The following is a 15,474-nucleotide window of genomic DNA, read 5'->3' on the forward strand; positions in this document are numbered from 1 at the left end:
AACAGCCATAGTCTGTGTTCCTGAAGCGAGAGGTGAGGCTGCTTGATAGCACTCCCAGGGAAATTGCTGATGTTGCTGAAAACTTTCAATTTACTATTTGGAAAAGCAAAATGAAATATTTTGTTCTGGAGCAGATTAACAAAAAAAAAAAAGACTTTTGCTGAGATGGCGTGAAACACCTACTGAAACCATTGCACAGTCGAAGCGTTAGAAAGGCAAAAACTCTGATTCTGATTGAATTAAAAAAAATGGAAAAGGACAAAAAATTGACACCAAAGCTTTGGTTAGACCCAAAATAAACCCTTCATTTTCCTTTTCATTTCATGAAACCATTTTCAACACGATTTTTAATTCGTATCACCTTTCAAGAGAAAAATATTGTTTTAGAATAAGTTATTTTTTAAAATGTTACAAACAAAAAAAAATCAGTATTTCCAAACTGAAATGTACAGTCCAAAGATATTCATGCAGGTTTTTTTCCCTGTTGTTCACAGATTCACAGATTCACAGATTTCTCTAGGTTGGAAGAGACCTCAAGATCATCGAGTCCAACCTCCGACCTAACACTAAGTACTCCACTAAACCATATCCCTAAGCTCTACATCTAAACGTCTTTTAAAGACCTCCAGGGATGGTGACTCCACCACCTCCCTGGGCAGCCCGTTCCAATGCTTAATAACCCTTTCGGTAAAGAAGTACTTCCTAACATCCAACCTAAAACTCCCCTGTCGCAACTTTAGCCCATTCCCCCTCGTCCTGTCACTAGGCACGTGGGAGAATAGACCAACCCCCACCTCTCTACAGCCTCCTTTCAGGTAACTGTATAGAGCGATGAGGTCGCCCCTGAGCCTCCTCTTCTCCAGGCTGAACAAGCCCAGCTCCCTCAGCCGCTCCTCGTAAGACTTGTTCTCCAGACCCCTCACCAGCTTGGTCGCCCTTCTCTGGACTCGCTCGAGCACGTCCATGTCCTTCCTGTAGCGAGGGGCCCAGAACTGAACACAGTACTCGAGGTGCGGCCTCACCAGAGCCGAGTACAGGGGCACAATCACTTCCCTCGACCTGCTGGCCACACTGCTTCTTATACAGGCCAGGATGCCGTTGGCCTTCTTGGCCACCTGAGCACACTGCTGGCTCAAATTCAGCCGACTATCCACCAATACTCCCAGGTCCTTCTCGGCCAGGCAGCTTTCCAGCCACTCATCTCCCAGCCTGTAGCTCTGCTTGGGGTTGTTGCAGCCCAGGTGCAGGACCCGGCACTTGGCCTTGTTGAACTTCATGCAGTTGACCTCAGCCCATCGCTCAAGCCTATCCAGATCCTCCTGCAGAGCCTTCCTGCCCTCGAGCAGATCGACACACGCACTTAGCTTGGTGTCGTCTGCAAACTTACTGAGGGTGCACTGGACGCCCTCATCCAGATCATCAATAAAGATATTAAAGAGGACCGGCCCCAGTACCGAGCCCTGGGGGACTCCACTAGTGACCGGCCTCCAACCAGATTTGACTCCATTCACCACAACTCTCTGGGCCCGGCCATCCAGCCAGTTTCTAACCCAGCGAAGCGTACGCCAGTCCAAGCCCCGAGCAGCCAGTTTCTTGAGGAGAATGTTGTGGGGAACGGTGTCAAAAGCCTTACTGAGGTCAAGGTAGACCACGTCCACAGCCTTTCCCTCATCCACCAAGCGCGTCACTTGGTCATAGAAGGAGATCAGGTTCGTCAAGCAGGACCTGCCTTTCATAAACCCATGCTGACTGGGCCTGATCGCCTGCTTGCCCTGCAAGTGCCGCGTGATGACCCTCAAGATAATCTGCTCCATGAGCTTCCCCGGCACTGAGGTCAAACTGACAGGCCTATAGTTCCCCGGGTCTGCCCTCCGGCCCTTCTTATAGATGGGCGTCACATTGGCTAGTCGCCAGTCAACCGGGACCTCCCCCGATAGCCAGGACTGCCGATAAATGATGGAAAGCGGCTCGGCCAGCTCCTCCGCCAGTTCTCTCAGTACCCTTGGGTGGATCCCATCCGGCCCCATCGACTTGCGCACATCCAAGCTCCGTAGCAGGTCGCCAACCATTTCCTCATGGATAGCGAAGGCCACATCCTGCTCCCCATCCCCTTCCACCAGCTCAGGGCACTGGGTGTCCGGAGAACAACCGGTATTGCCGCTAAAGACTGAGGCAAAGGCGGCATTAAGCACCTCAGCCTTTTCCTCATCCTTAGTAACTAGGTTTCCCCTCGCATCCAGTAAAGGATGGAGATTCTCCCTAGTCCTCCGTTTCGCGTTGATGTATTTGTAAAAGGATTTTTTGTTGTCTTTAACGGCAGTAGCCAGATTGAGCTCCAGATGAGCTTTGGCCTTTCTAATTTTCTCCCTGCACAGCCTCGCTACATCCTTGTAGTCCTCCTCAGTGGCCCGCCCTTTTTTCCAAAGATTATAAACCCTCTTTTTTCTGCTAAGCTCCAGCCGCAACTCTCTGTTGAGCCAGGCCGGTCTTCTTCCACGCCGGCTCATCTTTGGGCACGTGGGGACGGACCGCTCCTGTGCCATCACGATTTCCTTCTTGAGGAGCGCCCAGCCTTCCTGGACTCCTCTGCCCTTCAGAACCGCCTCCCAAGGGACTCGGCCAACCAGCGTCCTGAGCAGCTCAAAGTCAGCCCTCCGGAAGTCCAAGACAGCAGTTTTACTGGTCCCCTTCCTGGCCTCGCCAAGAATAGAGAACTCTACCATTTCGTGGTCACTCTGCCCCAGACAGCTTCCGACCACCACATCTCCCACCAGTCCTTCTCTGTTTGTGAAGAGAAGGTCTAGCGGGGCACCACCCCTGGTAGGTTCACTGACCAGCTGCGTCAGGAAGCTATCTCCCACGCTCTCCAGAAACCTCCTAGACTGCTTTCTCTGTGCCGTGTTGTGTTTCCAGGATATGTCCGGGAAGTTGAAGTCCCCCACGAGGACAAGCGCCGACGATTTTGCAACTTCTGTCAGTTGCCTATAAAACTCCTCATCCGTCTCCTCATCCTGGTTCGGCGGTCTATAGCAGACCCCCACCAGGATGCTAGCCTTGCCGGCCTTCCCGCGGATCCTAACCCACAGGGATTCAACCTTATCATTCCCAGCCTGGAGTTCCACAACATCAAAAGATTCTCTAATGTAGAGAGCCACGCCACCACCCCTTCTGTGCTGCCTGTCCCTCCTGAAGAGCCGATAGCCAGGCATTGCAGCACTCCAGTCGTGGGAGCGGTCCCACCACGTCTCCGTGATGGCAACCAAGTCGTAGCCTGCCTGCTGCACAATGGCTTCCAGCTCCTCCTGTTTGTTACCCATGCTGCGTGCATTAGTGTAGATGCACTTCAGCTGGGCCATCGCCTTCTTCCCCGGCCTAGCCATTGTTTCCCCCGGCACAGCTCCAACAAGCCTTGTTTGAGCCCTGTCCCCCTTCTTACCTAGTTTAAAGCTCTCTCTATGAGCCCCGCCAGCTCCTGGCCTAGGATCCGTTTTCCCCTTGGAGATAGAGACCCATCTGGGGCCATCAGGCCGGGTGCCGAGTAAAGCTCCCCATGGTGAAAAAACCCAAAATTTCTATGCTGGCACCAGCCTCTGAGCCACCTATTAACCACGCGAGCTTTCTGTGTCCTCTCCGTGCCTCTCCCTTCCCCCGTAGGGATAGACGAAAACACCACCTGCACTCCCGCTCCCTCCACCAATCGTCCCAGCCCCCTATAGTCCTGTTTGATGGCCCTGAGGCTTCTCTTTTCAACATCATCGCTGCCAGCCTGGACTATCAAAAGCGGGTAATAGTCAGAGGGGCGAACCAGGTTTGGAAGCTTCCTGGTAACGTCTCTGACCCTGGCCCCAGGGAGGCAGCAGACTTCCCTATGTGTGGGGTCAGGCCGACAAATAGGGCCCTCCGTTCCCCTGAGGAGGGAGTCACCCACAACAATCACCCTTCTTTCTTTCTTGGTGGAGGCAGTCCTGAGGCGTGGAGTCAACTTCCTCACCTCAGGCATCCTCCCGGGTAGGCTTCCTACCTCATCCTCACCCACGGGTCTCTCGAGCTCCAGGGCCTCAAACCTATTGTTCAAGGGCACCTGGGAAGGCGGCGCCGGAAGGGGAGGGCATCTCCTGCGAGGTCGAGCAGGGACCTGCCTCCATTCCTCCTCAACTCGCAGGTCCCCTCCCTCTGCCCGATGGCGACAGGGCAGGGGGTCCACCCCCCTTTGGGGCGTCTCACCCTGGTCCCTCTCCCTCCGGTCCTGCAGGGAGTCGCTCCACCAGTCTATCTCCCGCTCGCACTCCCTGATATCCCTCAGCCTCTGCACCTCCTCCCTGAGCTCCGCCACCATGCGGACCAGGTCGTCCACCTGCTCGCACCTCACGCAAGCAGTCTCTCTGCCTCCCGCCGATGGCAGCAAGAGGCTCAGACACTCCCCGCATCCGGAGACCTGAACTGCCGCATGTTTGGGCGGGCAGTCGGTCTGGGTGTGCACTGACTTCCTAGAGAAAGCACCGTGCCTGGTGGAGACCATTGTAGCCCAGTCGACAGGAGAGTGCCGTTAGAGGAGTTGTCCCTATGGGCGGGTGTGAGCGCTCCGCCCTGCCTGCCCCAACTGCCTCGCTAACTGCCGCGTCACTCCCACCGCGTCACTCCCTGTTTGCCGGCCCTGTTGGCCGCGCTCCTGGTCGCCGCGCTCCCTAAGGGCTGCCTTTGAACGGCCGGGGGGAAGAGCTGTCGCTGACGCTACTGGCTCCGCCTACGCCTCGTCAGCCTCCCTCACGGGGGCTGCCGGTGCCTGGCGGCTCCCTCACGTAGGCTCGATGCCCGAAAAATAGCCCTGCCTGTCCCGATCCCGCGCTCCGCTGCAGCACGCGTCTGCCCCGGAGCCGGTCGCCTCGGCAAGTGGCTGTGGTTGTGTCCAATCTATTCATCAAATTCCCCTCCCCCCCCCTTTTTTTTTTCTGGGGTATGTATGTTTGTGTGTGTCCTGAAATTACCTTTTTGGAGAAACTCCTTTTTTGTTTGTTTGTTCTAGCAATTCAGAAGCTGTCAAATTTTGGTAGTTCAAACAAAGTCTCATCAAGCTAGGGGAGAAAATGCCATTCAAGTGAAAATTGGACTGTGGATGTATTCCACATGTTTAGTGATAAAGCTTTTTTTTTTTTTTTTTTCCAAGAGCTCTTCAAGATATTTGCATCTCTGTGTATGCCTGAGCAGTCTCCTCACAATAAGGAAAATGGGGTGTTCTATGGCCAATTATGGCCAATCACAGTTTGTTTAATAGTTGTGAGACATTTGGATTGCCACTTTTCTCTTTCTGTTTATTTCTTGCCAAGCTTTCCCTTTGCTTTCCTCAGGTACGTTAGGGCAGTAAAATGCTGCACTCATCAAATGTGAGATGTCCCACTGCTTGGGGCCAGATGTTCATAAAATATTCCTTTGATTTTTTTTGTCTCCAGTCTCTTCTTCCCCCAGCCTAGCAGTCCAGAGTAAGTCCCTTTTACCCGTACGTTCAGCTGCATGTCAACTTGAATTTAGTCTGAGATTTGAGTCAATTTGACTCTCAAGGCAGGGGCTCCTGAGGCAAATATCTCCCTTTCCATGTTTCAGACACTGCTCGCACACTAATTGCACAGATTGGAGTTAGTTCATTTGCTATGTTTGCTTTTGGTAACAGAACAATATAGAAGTAAAACCACAATTCTCCCTTCTGAAGAAAAAGTACTTTTTCCTTTGCATGAACAATTTAAAAGTTTCCAACACACATGCTTTTTCTTTGCTTTTGCATTAAATAACACTCACTAATTGGGTGAATAGTATTAAATTTCCTCTTAGTAGAAATCTCTTATTCTCACTAATACTAATAAGTAAATATTTAAAATTGCTATAAATATCCTCCTGTAGTTATTTTTACAGCAGCAATAAATTAGAATTCCACAGTGTGAGAAGCCCTGAACAGAGACTGTACAAAGGTGTTAAAGCCAAACTGTTAGGTGAATTAAAATAGAAATCACATCCAAATCAGTCTTGGCAACGGAGCATTTAAAGCTTGTGAATATTTTCAATAGCCACAACTGCATCATAATTTAATACATCCCCTATTACATGTATTCCAGTTTTTCCACCCCATCTGCCTCTTAGTCTCTCAGCTGCTACTGTGATAGCCCCTCAGGACAGCATAATCTCTTTAGCTGCAACACCATAATCTGCTGCTAGAATAAGAGTGGAAGACAAAAAAAAAAAAAGGAGTATACTGCACATACTAAAACATTTCCCTGTTTGCTCTTCAGATTAGAGGTTTAAGGAAGTTAAGAAAAAAAATCTTAACAAAAAATGTTTTATTGTCCATAAAATACAAAAACTATTACATTAGAGTTAACTGAATCTTACAGTTATTCTTTATTTTCCTTAATAAAGAGTTTCCTTTGCTATACTTCACTGTTGAAATAAAGCTGACAGTTCTTGCCAACTGGAAAAAAATCCACTGCCAGAGCGGAGCTTATCCCACTTATTTTATTGCTGCAATGCAAGGAATCTGCTTCACATTGGTCTAGAATTTCAGACAATGCACAGTAGCCTTCTTAGAAGCTAACGCATGCATACTACGCATTCCAAACAGGCTTCAGTTATACTGGAGAGGAGACAAACACATTGGCAGAAATGCATTACAGCATGTTGTGATGATGTGTCCCTTTCCAATCCAACAGCTGGAAGCAGAAAGGTTGACTGAAGATGAAAGGGGATCCCACCAGCACAGGTTCCAGCATCCTTGCTAACCAGATGGACTGAATAGGAAACAACTAAAATAGGCCACGAAATTCACTGCCAGAAGAGGTTTTCTATTTATTCATGACAGTGATGAGCTTTACTAGAAAGGAATTTGCCATGTCGTAGAAACTGAAGATAGAAATGACCTGGAACCTCCTTTGTTCCATCCCAACCAGTGCTGGATCATTCCATGTTTATTTACTAATCTCTGGGTAATCTAATTTTTAAAAACTCATGAAGTAATGCATTTTATCTGCCATTTTTTGGTTATGCCACCACAAAGGATTTAGGAGATTTTTTCCTAAATATTCAGGCTACGTTTCCTTTCTCATTCTCATCACTTTTAGTTTTATCATCTTAGATTTCCTTGGGCAGCTTTTCCCAGTGCCTGCTTTTTGGCATTTCACATTCTTCTGTTTAGCTGTCCACGTTTCTCTACAGTTGTCATGATCTTTTGGAAGACCACTGGTTTCACATCACTTGCAGATGTCATTACTATTCATTACTATGACATATGACATATTACTATGTCATTACTATTACTTATTTGGATGTGCGCAAGTCGATGGGGCCGGATGGGATCCACCCGAGGGTACTGAGAGAACTGGCGGAGGAGCTGGCCGAGCCGCTTTCCATCATTTATCGGCAGTCCTGGCTATCGGGGGAGGTCCCGGTTGACTGGCGGCTAGCCAATGTGACGCCTATCTATAAGAAGGGCCGCAGGGCAGACCCGGGGAACTATAGGCCTGTCAGTTTGACCTCAGTGCCGGGGAAGCTCATGGAGCAGATTATCTTGAGGGTCATCACGCGGCACTTGCAGGGCAAGCAGGCGATCAGGCCCAGTCAGCATGGGTTTATGAAAGGCAGGTCCTGCTTGACGAACCTGATCTCCTTCTATGACCAAGTGACGCGCTTGGTGGATGAGGGAAAGGCTGTGGACGTGGTCTACCTTGACCTCAGTAAGGCTTTTGACACCGTTCCCCACAACATTCTCCTCAAGAAACTGGCTGCTCGGGGCTTGGACTGGCGTACGCTTCGCTGGGTTAGAAACTGGCTGGATGGCCGGGCCCAGAGAGTTGTGGTGAATGGAGTCAAATCTGGCTGGAGGCCGGTCACTAGTGGAGTCCCCCAGGGCTCGGTACTGGGGCCGGTCCTCTTTAATATCTTTATTGATGATCTGGATGAGGGCGTCCAGTGCACCCTCAGTAAGTTTGCAGATGACACCAAGCTAAGTGCGTGTGTCGATCTGCTCGAGGGCAGGAAGGCTCTGCAGGAGGATCTGCATAGGCTGGAGCGATGGGCTGAGGTCAACTGCATGAAGTTCAACAAGGCCAAGTGCCGGGTCCTGCACCTGGGCTGCAACAACCCCAAGCAGAGCTACAGGCTGGGAGATGAGTGGCTGGAAAGCTGCCTGGCCGAGAAGGACCTGGGAGTATTGGTGGATAGTCGGCTGAATATGAGCCAGCAGTGTGCCCAGGTGGCCAAGAAGGCCAACGGCATCCTGGCCTGTATAAGAAGCAGTGTGGCCAGCAGGTCGAGGGAAGTGATTGTGCCCCTGTACTCGGCTCTGGTGAGGCCGCACCTCGAGTACTGTGTTCAGTTTTGGGCCCCTCGCTACAGGAAGGACATGGACGTGCTCGAGCGAGTCCAGAGAAGGGCGACCAAGCTGGTGAGGGGTCTGGAGAACAAGTCTTACGAGGAGCGGCTGGGGGAGCTGGGCTTGTTCAGCCTGGAGAAGAGGAGGCTCAGGGGCGACCTCATCGCTCTCTACAGTTATCTGAAAGGAGGCTGTAGAGAGGTGGGGGTTGGTCTATTCTCCCACATGCCTGGTGACAGGACGAGGGGGAATGGGCTAAAGTTGCGACAGGGGAGTTTTAGGTTGGATGTTAGGAAGTACTTCTTTACCGAAAGGGTTATTAAGCATTGGAACGGGCTGCCCAGGGAGGTGGTGGAGTCACCATCCCTGGAGGTCTTTAAAAGACGTTTAGATGTAGAGCTTGGGGATATGGTTTAGTGGAGTACTTAGTGTTAGGTCGGAGGTTGGACTCGATGATCTTGAGGTCTCTTCCAACCTAGAAAAATCTGTGAATCTGTGAATCTATTCCGTTCACTCTCCTTTCCACTAACGAAGATGGGGAACAGCAGAAACCTATAATCGCTCCTACTAGGTGCTTGCTGTCAACCTGCTAGGCTGCTGTTTATCATTACTCTTTCTTTGTGGTCCTTCAGCTCGTGTTCATTCCCCATGACAGTGCTTTTATCTAAGTCTTTCTGAATTAATTTTTCAAGTAAAATTTTTTATGACCTTGCAGGAAAGGTTTTGCCAATGCTTCAGTCCAGCTTCATTGCTTCTGCTATTTTCCCTTCTTCCACACAAGGGATTCTGTCCAAACAAAAGCCAGCTGAGCTAGCTCGAATGCATGTTGAGCTATCCATTTTCCCCCTTCAGGTGTAACTTTCCAATCTGAGGATCCTGCTCTGTGAACACTTGCTGCCTTAATGACAAGCACTCTCAAAGACTAACATTTAACAGGCACTGTTTACCATGATAATCTGCTATTCAGAAAAGTTTCAGGGATTCCAATCAGATGTCAGGTGGCTAACAACTTACTAGGGGGAGTAAGGGCTGTGGCTTCATCCTTCGCAGTATGTATTGCATCCTATGCAAAAAGTATTAAGGGTCAGGTTTCACCCCACACGCACTGAGTAAAAAGTTGTCTATGAGTCACAAAATTCTGCTTGTCTCACCATAACCTTGGTTTCAGGCCAGGCAGAAATTCATTTACACAGTGGGATTTTGCAAGAAGCAGATCTCTGGTCAGTGTAAATTTAGCAGGTCTCTGGTCAGTGTGAAGGTGGCAGAAATGAGCTCATACTGGATAGATCAGAATTGTCTCTACCTTTTCCCTGGAAGACAGTGACCCAACAGAATACCCTCTTCAAACCTGTAGCTTCTCGGAATAAGGAGTGAGGAGGATCACTTCTGACTGATAGGAGATTCCTTCTTTCTTACTTGTGGGATGTTGTCTAATTCTTTTTGGAATGATAAAGCCAGCATGAAGTTAATTTCCATCATATGAATCACCTATACAGGTTCATTTTGTGAGGAACAATCCCGATGCTAATTATGTCATAATGTAATCAGGTTTTAGCAATTAAGACTGCTAGAAATACGACATCCTTCTCTCAGTCCTCTTCCTTCCAGTTTCATTTCACTTTGGCTACTTTACCCATCTTGCAAGAGTCTGCATGACCTAGCATTTGCCTGTATACCATTTCTTCTCTGTAGCCTCAAGGATTCATGAAAACTTTTTTCTTAGTGGTGTAGTGAAACCCAGAGGGTTTTTAGTCCTGCGTTAGCATAGGGTAAGGCCTGTAGTCTGTAGATCCCTGCTTATGTCCTTGCTTCAACTGCCATGAGTCAGCACATAAATGGGAAGGGCCTTGACTGGAGGATGGTATCACATCCTCTCTTGTTCTCTGCACTGTGTTTTCCTTCAGGGGTTATCTTGCTGCTTCTCGATAAGTTACGGAAGATGAAATGGGAGCAGATGTGGAGACTCACAGCCGAGCGGGAGTTAATGAGCATGCTGTCCACTTCACTGGCTGACCAGGTGAGTAGGATACTGCAGGGTGATAGCATAACTGCTACTCCTTGGATTGTTGATAGTAAGAAGGGGAAAGGGGATGAGGTATGGGAAAAGGAGAGAAAAATGTTGTGCCTGCAGTCACCATTTGTTGAATCGTTGTGCCAGGGAAAGTGTGGAAGAGAGGAATAGAGATCTACTCATAAGGTTTCTCTTACTACACTGACATTTTTACCTCCTATGCACCAATGATTCATAAGATGGACAACTGGCATTTTCAAGCTTTAACTTTCTTTTCCTCTTTCTTTAATATAAAACCCTCCAGACATTTGAAGTCCAGACATACTATATCTTTTCCTACTGTTTTGTCTAAGCAGATTGTGGTTATAAAAGTCTCTAGATGTTTCTTTACTGTTTCTGGCAGATAAGTTCCATGAGTCTTTAATGTATGCCTGGCCACAACACCCCCGTGAAGACAAAAGTGCTGCTGTCTCCCAGCCACAGATGAGAAACTGAGGCTGAGAAAAGAAGTAGTGTGCCTATGCACAGAAATGCTTAATTACTCTCTGTGATTCCTGCCAACTCTCCATTTTAAATCCAGAAGCCCTATTAATGTAGTACTTACTGGACCTGAACCAATAAGTCATGCTCAACAGCTTGAGTGTATTAACTCAATGCAGCATCATATTTAGATATTTCTACTGCTCCTGAGCTACATCTGGCTCATGATCAGTCGCCACTAAGTAGGCATGGTGCTTACTGTACACATAGAGATGTACACATATGTAGAGTATCCTTGCAGGCTGATCCAAAGCTACTGAAGTTCATGAAAATGATTCCTGTTACTTCCATTTCATGCCCTTTATTGAGAAGTGATGCACTACTTACTAACAGCAGTCATTTTGACATTTTCGGCATATTACTCTCCCTGGTGACTAGAAGAGAAACCATGTCTCCCAGCTGCTGTACAAGGTACTTGTATTTGAAAACTTTGCTGGAGACCATTAGCTCTTTGTGTCGTGAGAGAGCCTGTTCCTCTAGTTCAGATCTACCCATCGCTCCTTAGATTGATAAGCTTTCCTGGAAACAGAATTGTGAAGCAGAGTTTACAGAGTTCAGCTTGCATAACTGTTTGCATTTCTGCCTTGAGGGGGAGAAGGACAGTCAGTTCAGAGGGGCTGACATCACCCCACTGTAGAAACAACATACCCAACTGTTTCTCTCTTTCTGTCTGCTAGGATATCTTCAATGCAGTCATCAAGCAAAATCCCTTCCTTGTCTACCAGCTTCCATGTTTCTGGAATGTTCAGCTGTCTGATCACACTCGTTCTGAGCAGTGCTACAGAGATGTGTCAGACCTGAAGGTATGTTTTATGGGTAGTATCCTTCAGCACAGAGAATGCAGGGCACCACTCTGACAGAATGATGAAGCCCCTTAGATAGAAGGGGAAACAAGCAGATAGAGCTTATAAGGACACCCAAGCAATGGCAGTAAATGTGACTTCAGCTTTGTGCATTTTGACTGCTAGAAAAGTGAAAGGTGAATGCTGCTTTAGGGTTTGACAAGGTGTTAGACAAATGCATCCCCTTCTTGTGTTCCATGACTTGTCTATGCTGTCACCCATTACTTCTGAGCCATAGTTCCTACAGCTGTTCCAATTCTTAACTCTTCTTAGCCAAAGAACTCAAAATCTTCTTTTGTACTGGGCAAGTTTGAAATTCTTTAGTCAACATTGTTTAATGGAGTGAATTTCATAAAGAGGGTTAGGTGGACCCTAGCTAGAAATACATTAGCCAAAATGTAAATGCATGCACTTCACCCAGGCACACCACCATTCATTTTTGCAGGACGTGCTGAGTAGAAACCTATTAATTTAATAAAATGAAGCTATAGTATCAATTTAATAGCACATTTTTCACTATTGTCAAGTAGAATATAAAAGAAGGATGGATTTGAACCGATATGGGTGAATTAACATCAAGTGTGCTGTGGTCATTTTGAAAGGTAAGACTCCAATGTAGCAAGCATAGAATTCAGATTTGAAGCTGATTAAGCTTCTACTAGATGCAGAATAAGACGGGCTGGCTAAACATCAGTAGATGCCATTAGGGCAGACTATTCAACAATCAGAGTGTAGTAAATATTAAATAACTTCTGGCGATTCATTTCAAAATTCACTTAAAGTTCATATACTTCATTTTTGTTTTGAGAGAGTTCTAGAAAATTAGGTCTTTAAAAAAATCATGGAACCATAGAATAATTTGCAAGGGACCTCTGGACACTATCCAACCCCCTCTCAAATCAGGACCAATTTAGATGAGGTTGCTCAGGGCCTTGTGCAGTTGAGTTTCAAATATCTCCAAAGACTGAGATCCACAACCTCCCTGGCCCCCCGTTTCAGAGTTTCAGCATCCTTATGGTGTACAATACTTCCTTATATCTAACCAAATTTTCCATTTTAACAATTTGTGGAGTAATGGCAGAAGTGTTCAGTATGAACTTCAGATACTAGATGAACACAGAAAAGCAGTCTCCCTGGACATACTGATTCTAAAACGTGGACTTTCCAAAAGACAGAAGATATACCATATGGGGTAACTGACCTGCAAAAATGGCCAGTATTGCTTGACTTTCATAGATAAAATATTTGCAACCAACTATTAAAGCATGGTCCACAGAAGACAACTTTTTAAATTAGGTCAGTATACTGATCAGTATATTGATCAATAAATGTTTTAGGACAGATGTTTGTAGGTCAGCATCCACATAGGGACTTAAAGCGTGATGGTCTTTTGCCTTGTCACAAGGTGCTGGTTGAAATTCTAGTTCTGTGCTCATGTTCAGAATCTTGTATGGAAGAAAATGCCAGGTGTCTGACAGCAATAGCCTGAAACAAAAGAGAGATGTGGTAGCAGGGAAAATGTTTTCTGAAAGATGAAATTTAGAAAAATATCTGGGAGATACCACAGTATTCCGTGAATTAGGGTCTTACATTAAATCATATAATCAGCTGAGACAGTCAGGGTGGGATTCAGCGCCAGGTTAAGACACATATATTTGCATCAGCAAAAGATACTGATCTGTATTGAGTCAATTGAATTGTGCTACCCATCAGTGTTTTTAGAGAGTGGTTCAGCTCACCTCAGAGTACCCACCTGATGACTGATCAGGCAAATCATTCTTTGGACTCCAGTGATTGTACTGACTAACTCCCATCAGCTGTGGGACATCTAGCTCATATGTAAGACCTGTATGTTAGCATTTAATACAAGTGTCTTAAAAGTAAATTGAATCCTTTCTTCATTATTAAGATAATTGTTTATAACTATAAGTTAGGCTTGGTTGTTTATTTACTGTATATTGTATCACTTCAACAGTTCCATTACAGCATAGGCAATGAAGTCTAAGATGCAAAATATCTTCCACTGGCCTGAGTTACTTAACTCAGAAAAAGGTGCAGACACACAAGCAATTTCTTCATCTGAACTGGACTTACGCTGCTAAAATTAGGCATATTCCCTAAGTACTGTGCTGAATTGGAGCTGAAATTCTTTGCTTTGAAAGAGAGGCAGAGCCTTATTTAGTGCACGTAAGCCCCCCTGATTTCAGTGAAGCTCTGCCCATACTCAGCAGTTAATGAAGTGGTCCTCAGTCAGTACTGTTCAGTTCGGTTATACATTTTTTTGTTGTATGAAGAACTTTCAAGTTGAATTTGCATTATGAGAATTAGCATATTTCTAGTTCCAAAAAAAAAAAACTGGGCTGGTTTGGTATGTGGTCTTCTCAAATAAGCAACAAATGTCATTAGACCAAATTAGAAAATATGCTCTTAAAATCACCATAGTCGGTTTCCATGGCATTTAATATAAATGATATGACACAACATATTTGGCACATCCTGTATTTCATGGTAAGACTGGAATAAAAAACAAGGTAGGAGAAACCTCCAGGGGAAGAGGGAGAGAAAGACAGATTGTGAAGTTTGTACTGGAGGATTAAGAAGGATAGGATAAGAATGAAGGAAATGCAGGGAGAGATTTAAATTCCAAGGCGAAACTGACCAAGTCAAGTGTTCCTCAGTCAGATCAGACCGTATGCCACATGTCAGACTAAAAAGGCACTGATTTAATTCGATCTGGTCTCAAAGTCCATGGGATTTGAGGATTTGTCTTCTACACACAGCATTGTGTTAAATAAACTTAGACCCCCAGGTCTGGCTCCTGTTCAAGTGTGTGTGTGTATATATATATATATATATACACACACACTTTTCTTCTGCTTTGTTCACATCCATGCAATAAGAGTCTGGCTAGCATGCTTTTTGGAGGCCTATGGAGCACTTGAATGTTTCATAGTACCTGAAGAGGATTCTAATCATTTTTTTCTCTCCTTATACTCCTCATTAAGCTGCATCTGTATCAATTTTATTGATTTTCTTTTAATTGTGTTAGAGAAGGTCAGATGTTTGACTACTGCTGAACTCTTGCAGCAGCTAGGCAGCATACACAAATCTGGGAAGACTTACATATGGGGATCTTTCAGAGGAAGCATAAGAAGAACAGAAATATAGCTAATCAAGTCTTGCATTGTTAGTGGGGACTAATTTTAAATCCATCTAACCCAACATCAAAATAAGACCACTTCAATATTTTTTCTTTTTTCTAAAGCTTTACTTACCTCCTTTGTCATACTGTATAGTGCTAAAGGACATACTGTACACAGCTAGGCTGATGTTTGTTGGTTTTGCTCTGCTATCTGTGACATATGGAACTACAACTTCAATAAAAAAATTACATATACAAAAATTTTCCTTTCCTCACCCCAAGGGCACCTTTTTAAAAGATGCTTTGAATCAGTCAAGAATGACTAGAAATGAATAATTTAAACAGAAAACAAGAGCGGGTTAAGAGGAAGCAGATGCCCTTTAATTCTTGTTGCCGAGTAAGCCAACTGCAGCCTCTAAAGACCAGAGGTGTTTCTTTTTGCATGGCATTTGTTACACCTTTGAGAAACACTCTAGAATTGCTGTTGAAGACTGGCAAAAAGATATGGAAGTACATTGTTTGTAGGCATCCACTGTCTCTCCTATCTTATTTATCTCAGCTCATTCACGTAGTCCACAGCGCCCAC

The 15,474-nt window shown here is 46.1% G+C and overlaps 1 protein-coding gene across 1 annotated transcript in view; it reads left to right on the forward strand.

Moving 5' to 3' along the window:
• The window catches only part of LARGE1 (LARGE xylosyl- and glucuronyltransferase 1), a 288,235-nt gene that overhangs the window by 230,578 nt on the left and 42,183 nt on the right, over positions 1–15,474 (forward strand). The window contains exons 9-10 of the mRNA XM_083824334.1: positions 10,258–10,370; positions 11,582–11,707. Coding sequence (XP_083680460.1) covers positions 10,258–10,370; positions 11,582–11,707 — 239 coding nt within the window. The remainder of the gene's footprint in view (positions 1–10,257; positions 10,371–11,581; positions 11,708–15,474) is intronic.

This window comes from Anser anser (genome assembly GCF_964211835.1).
Source record: "Anser anser genome assembly, chromosome: 1".
Lineage (NCBI taxonomy): Eukaryota > Metazoa > Chordata > Aves > Anseriformes > Anatidae > Anser > Anser anser.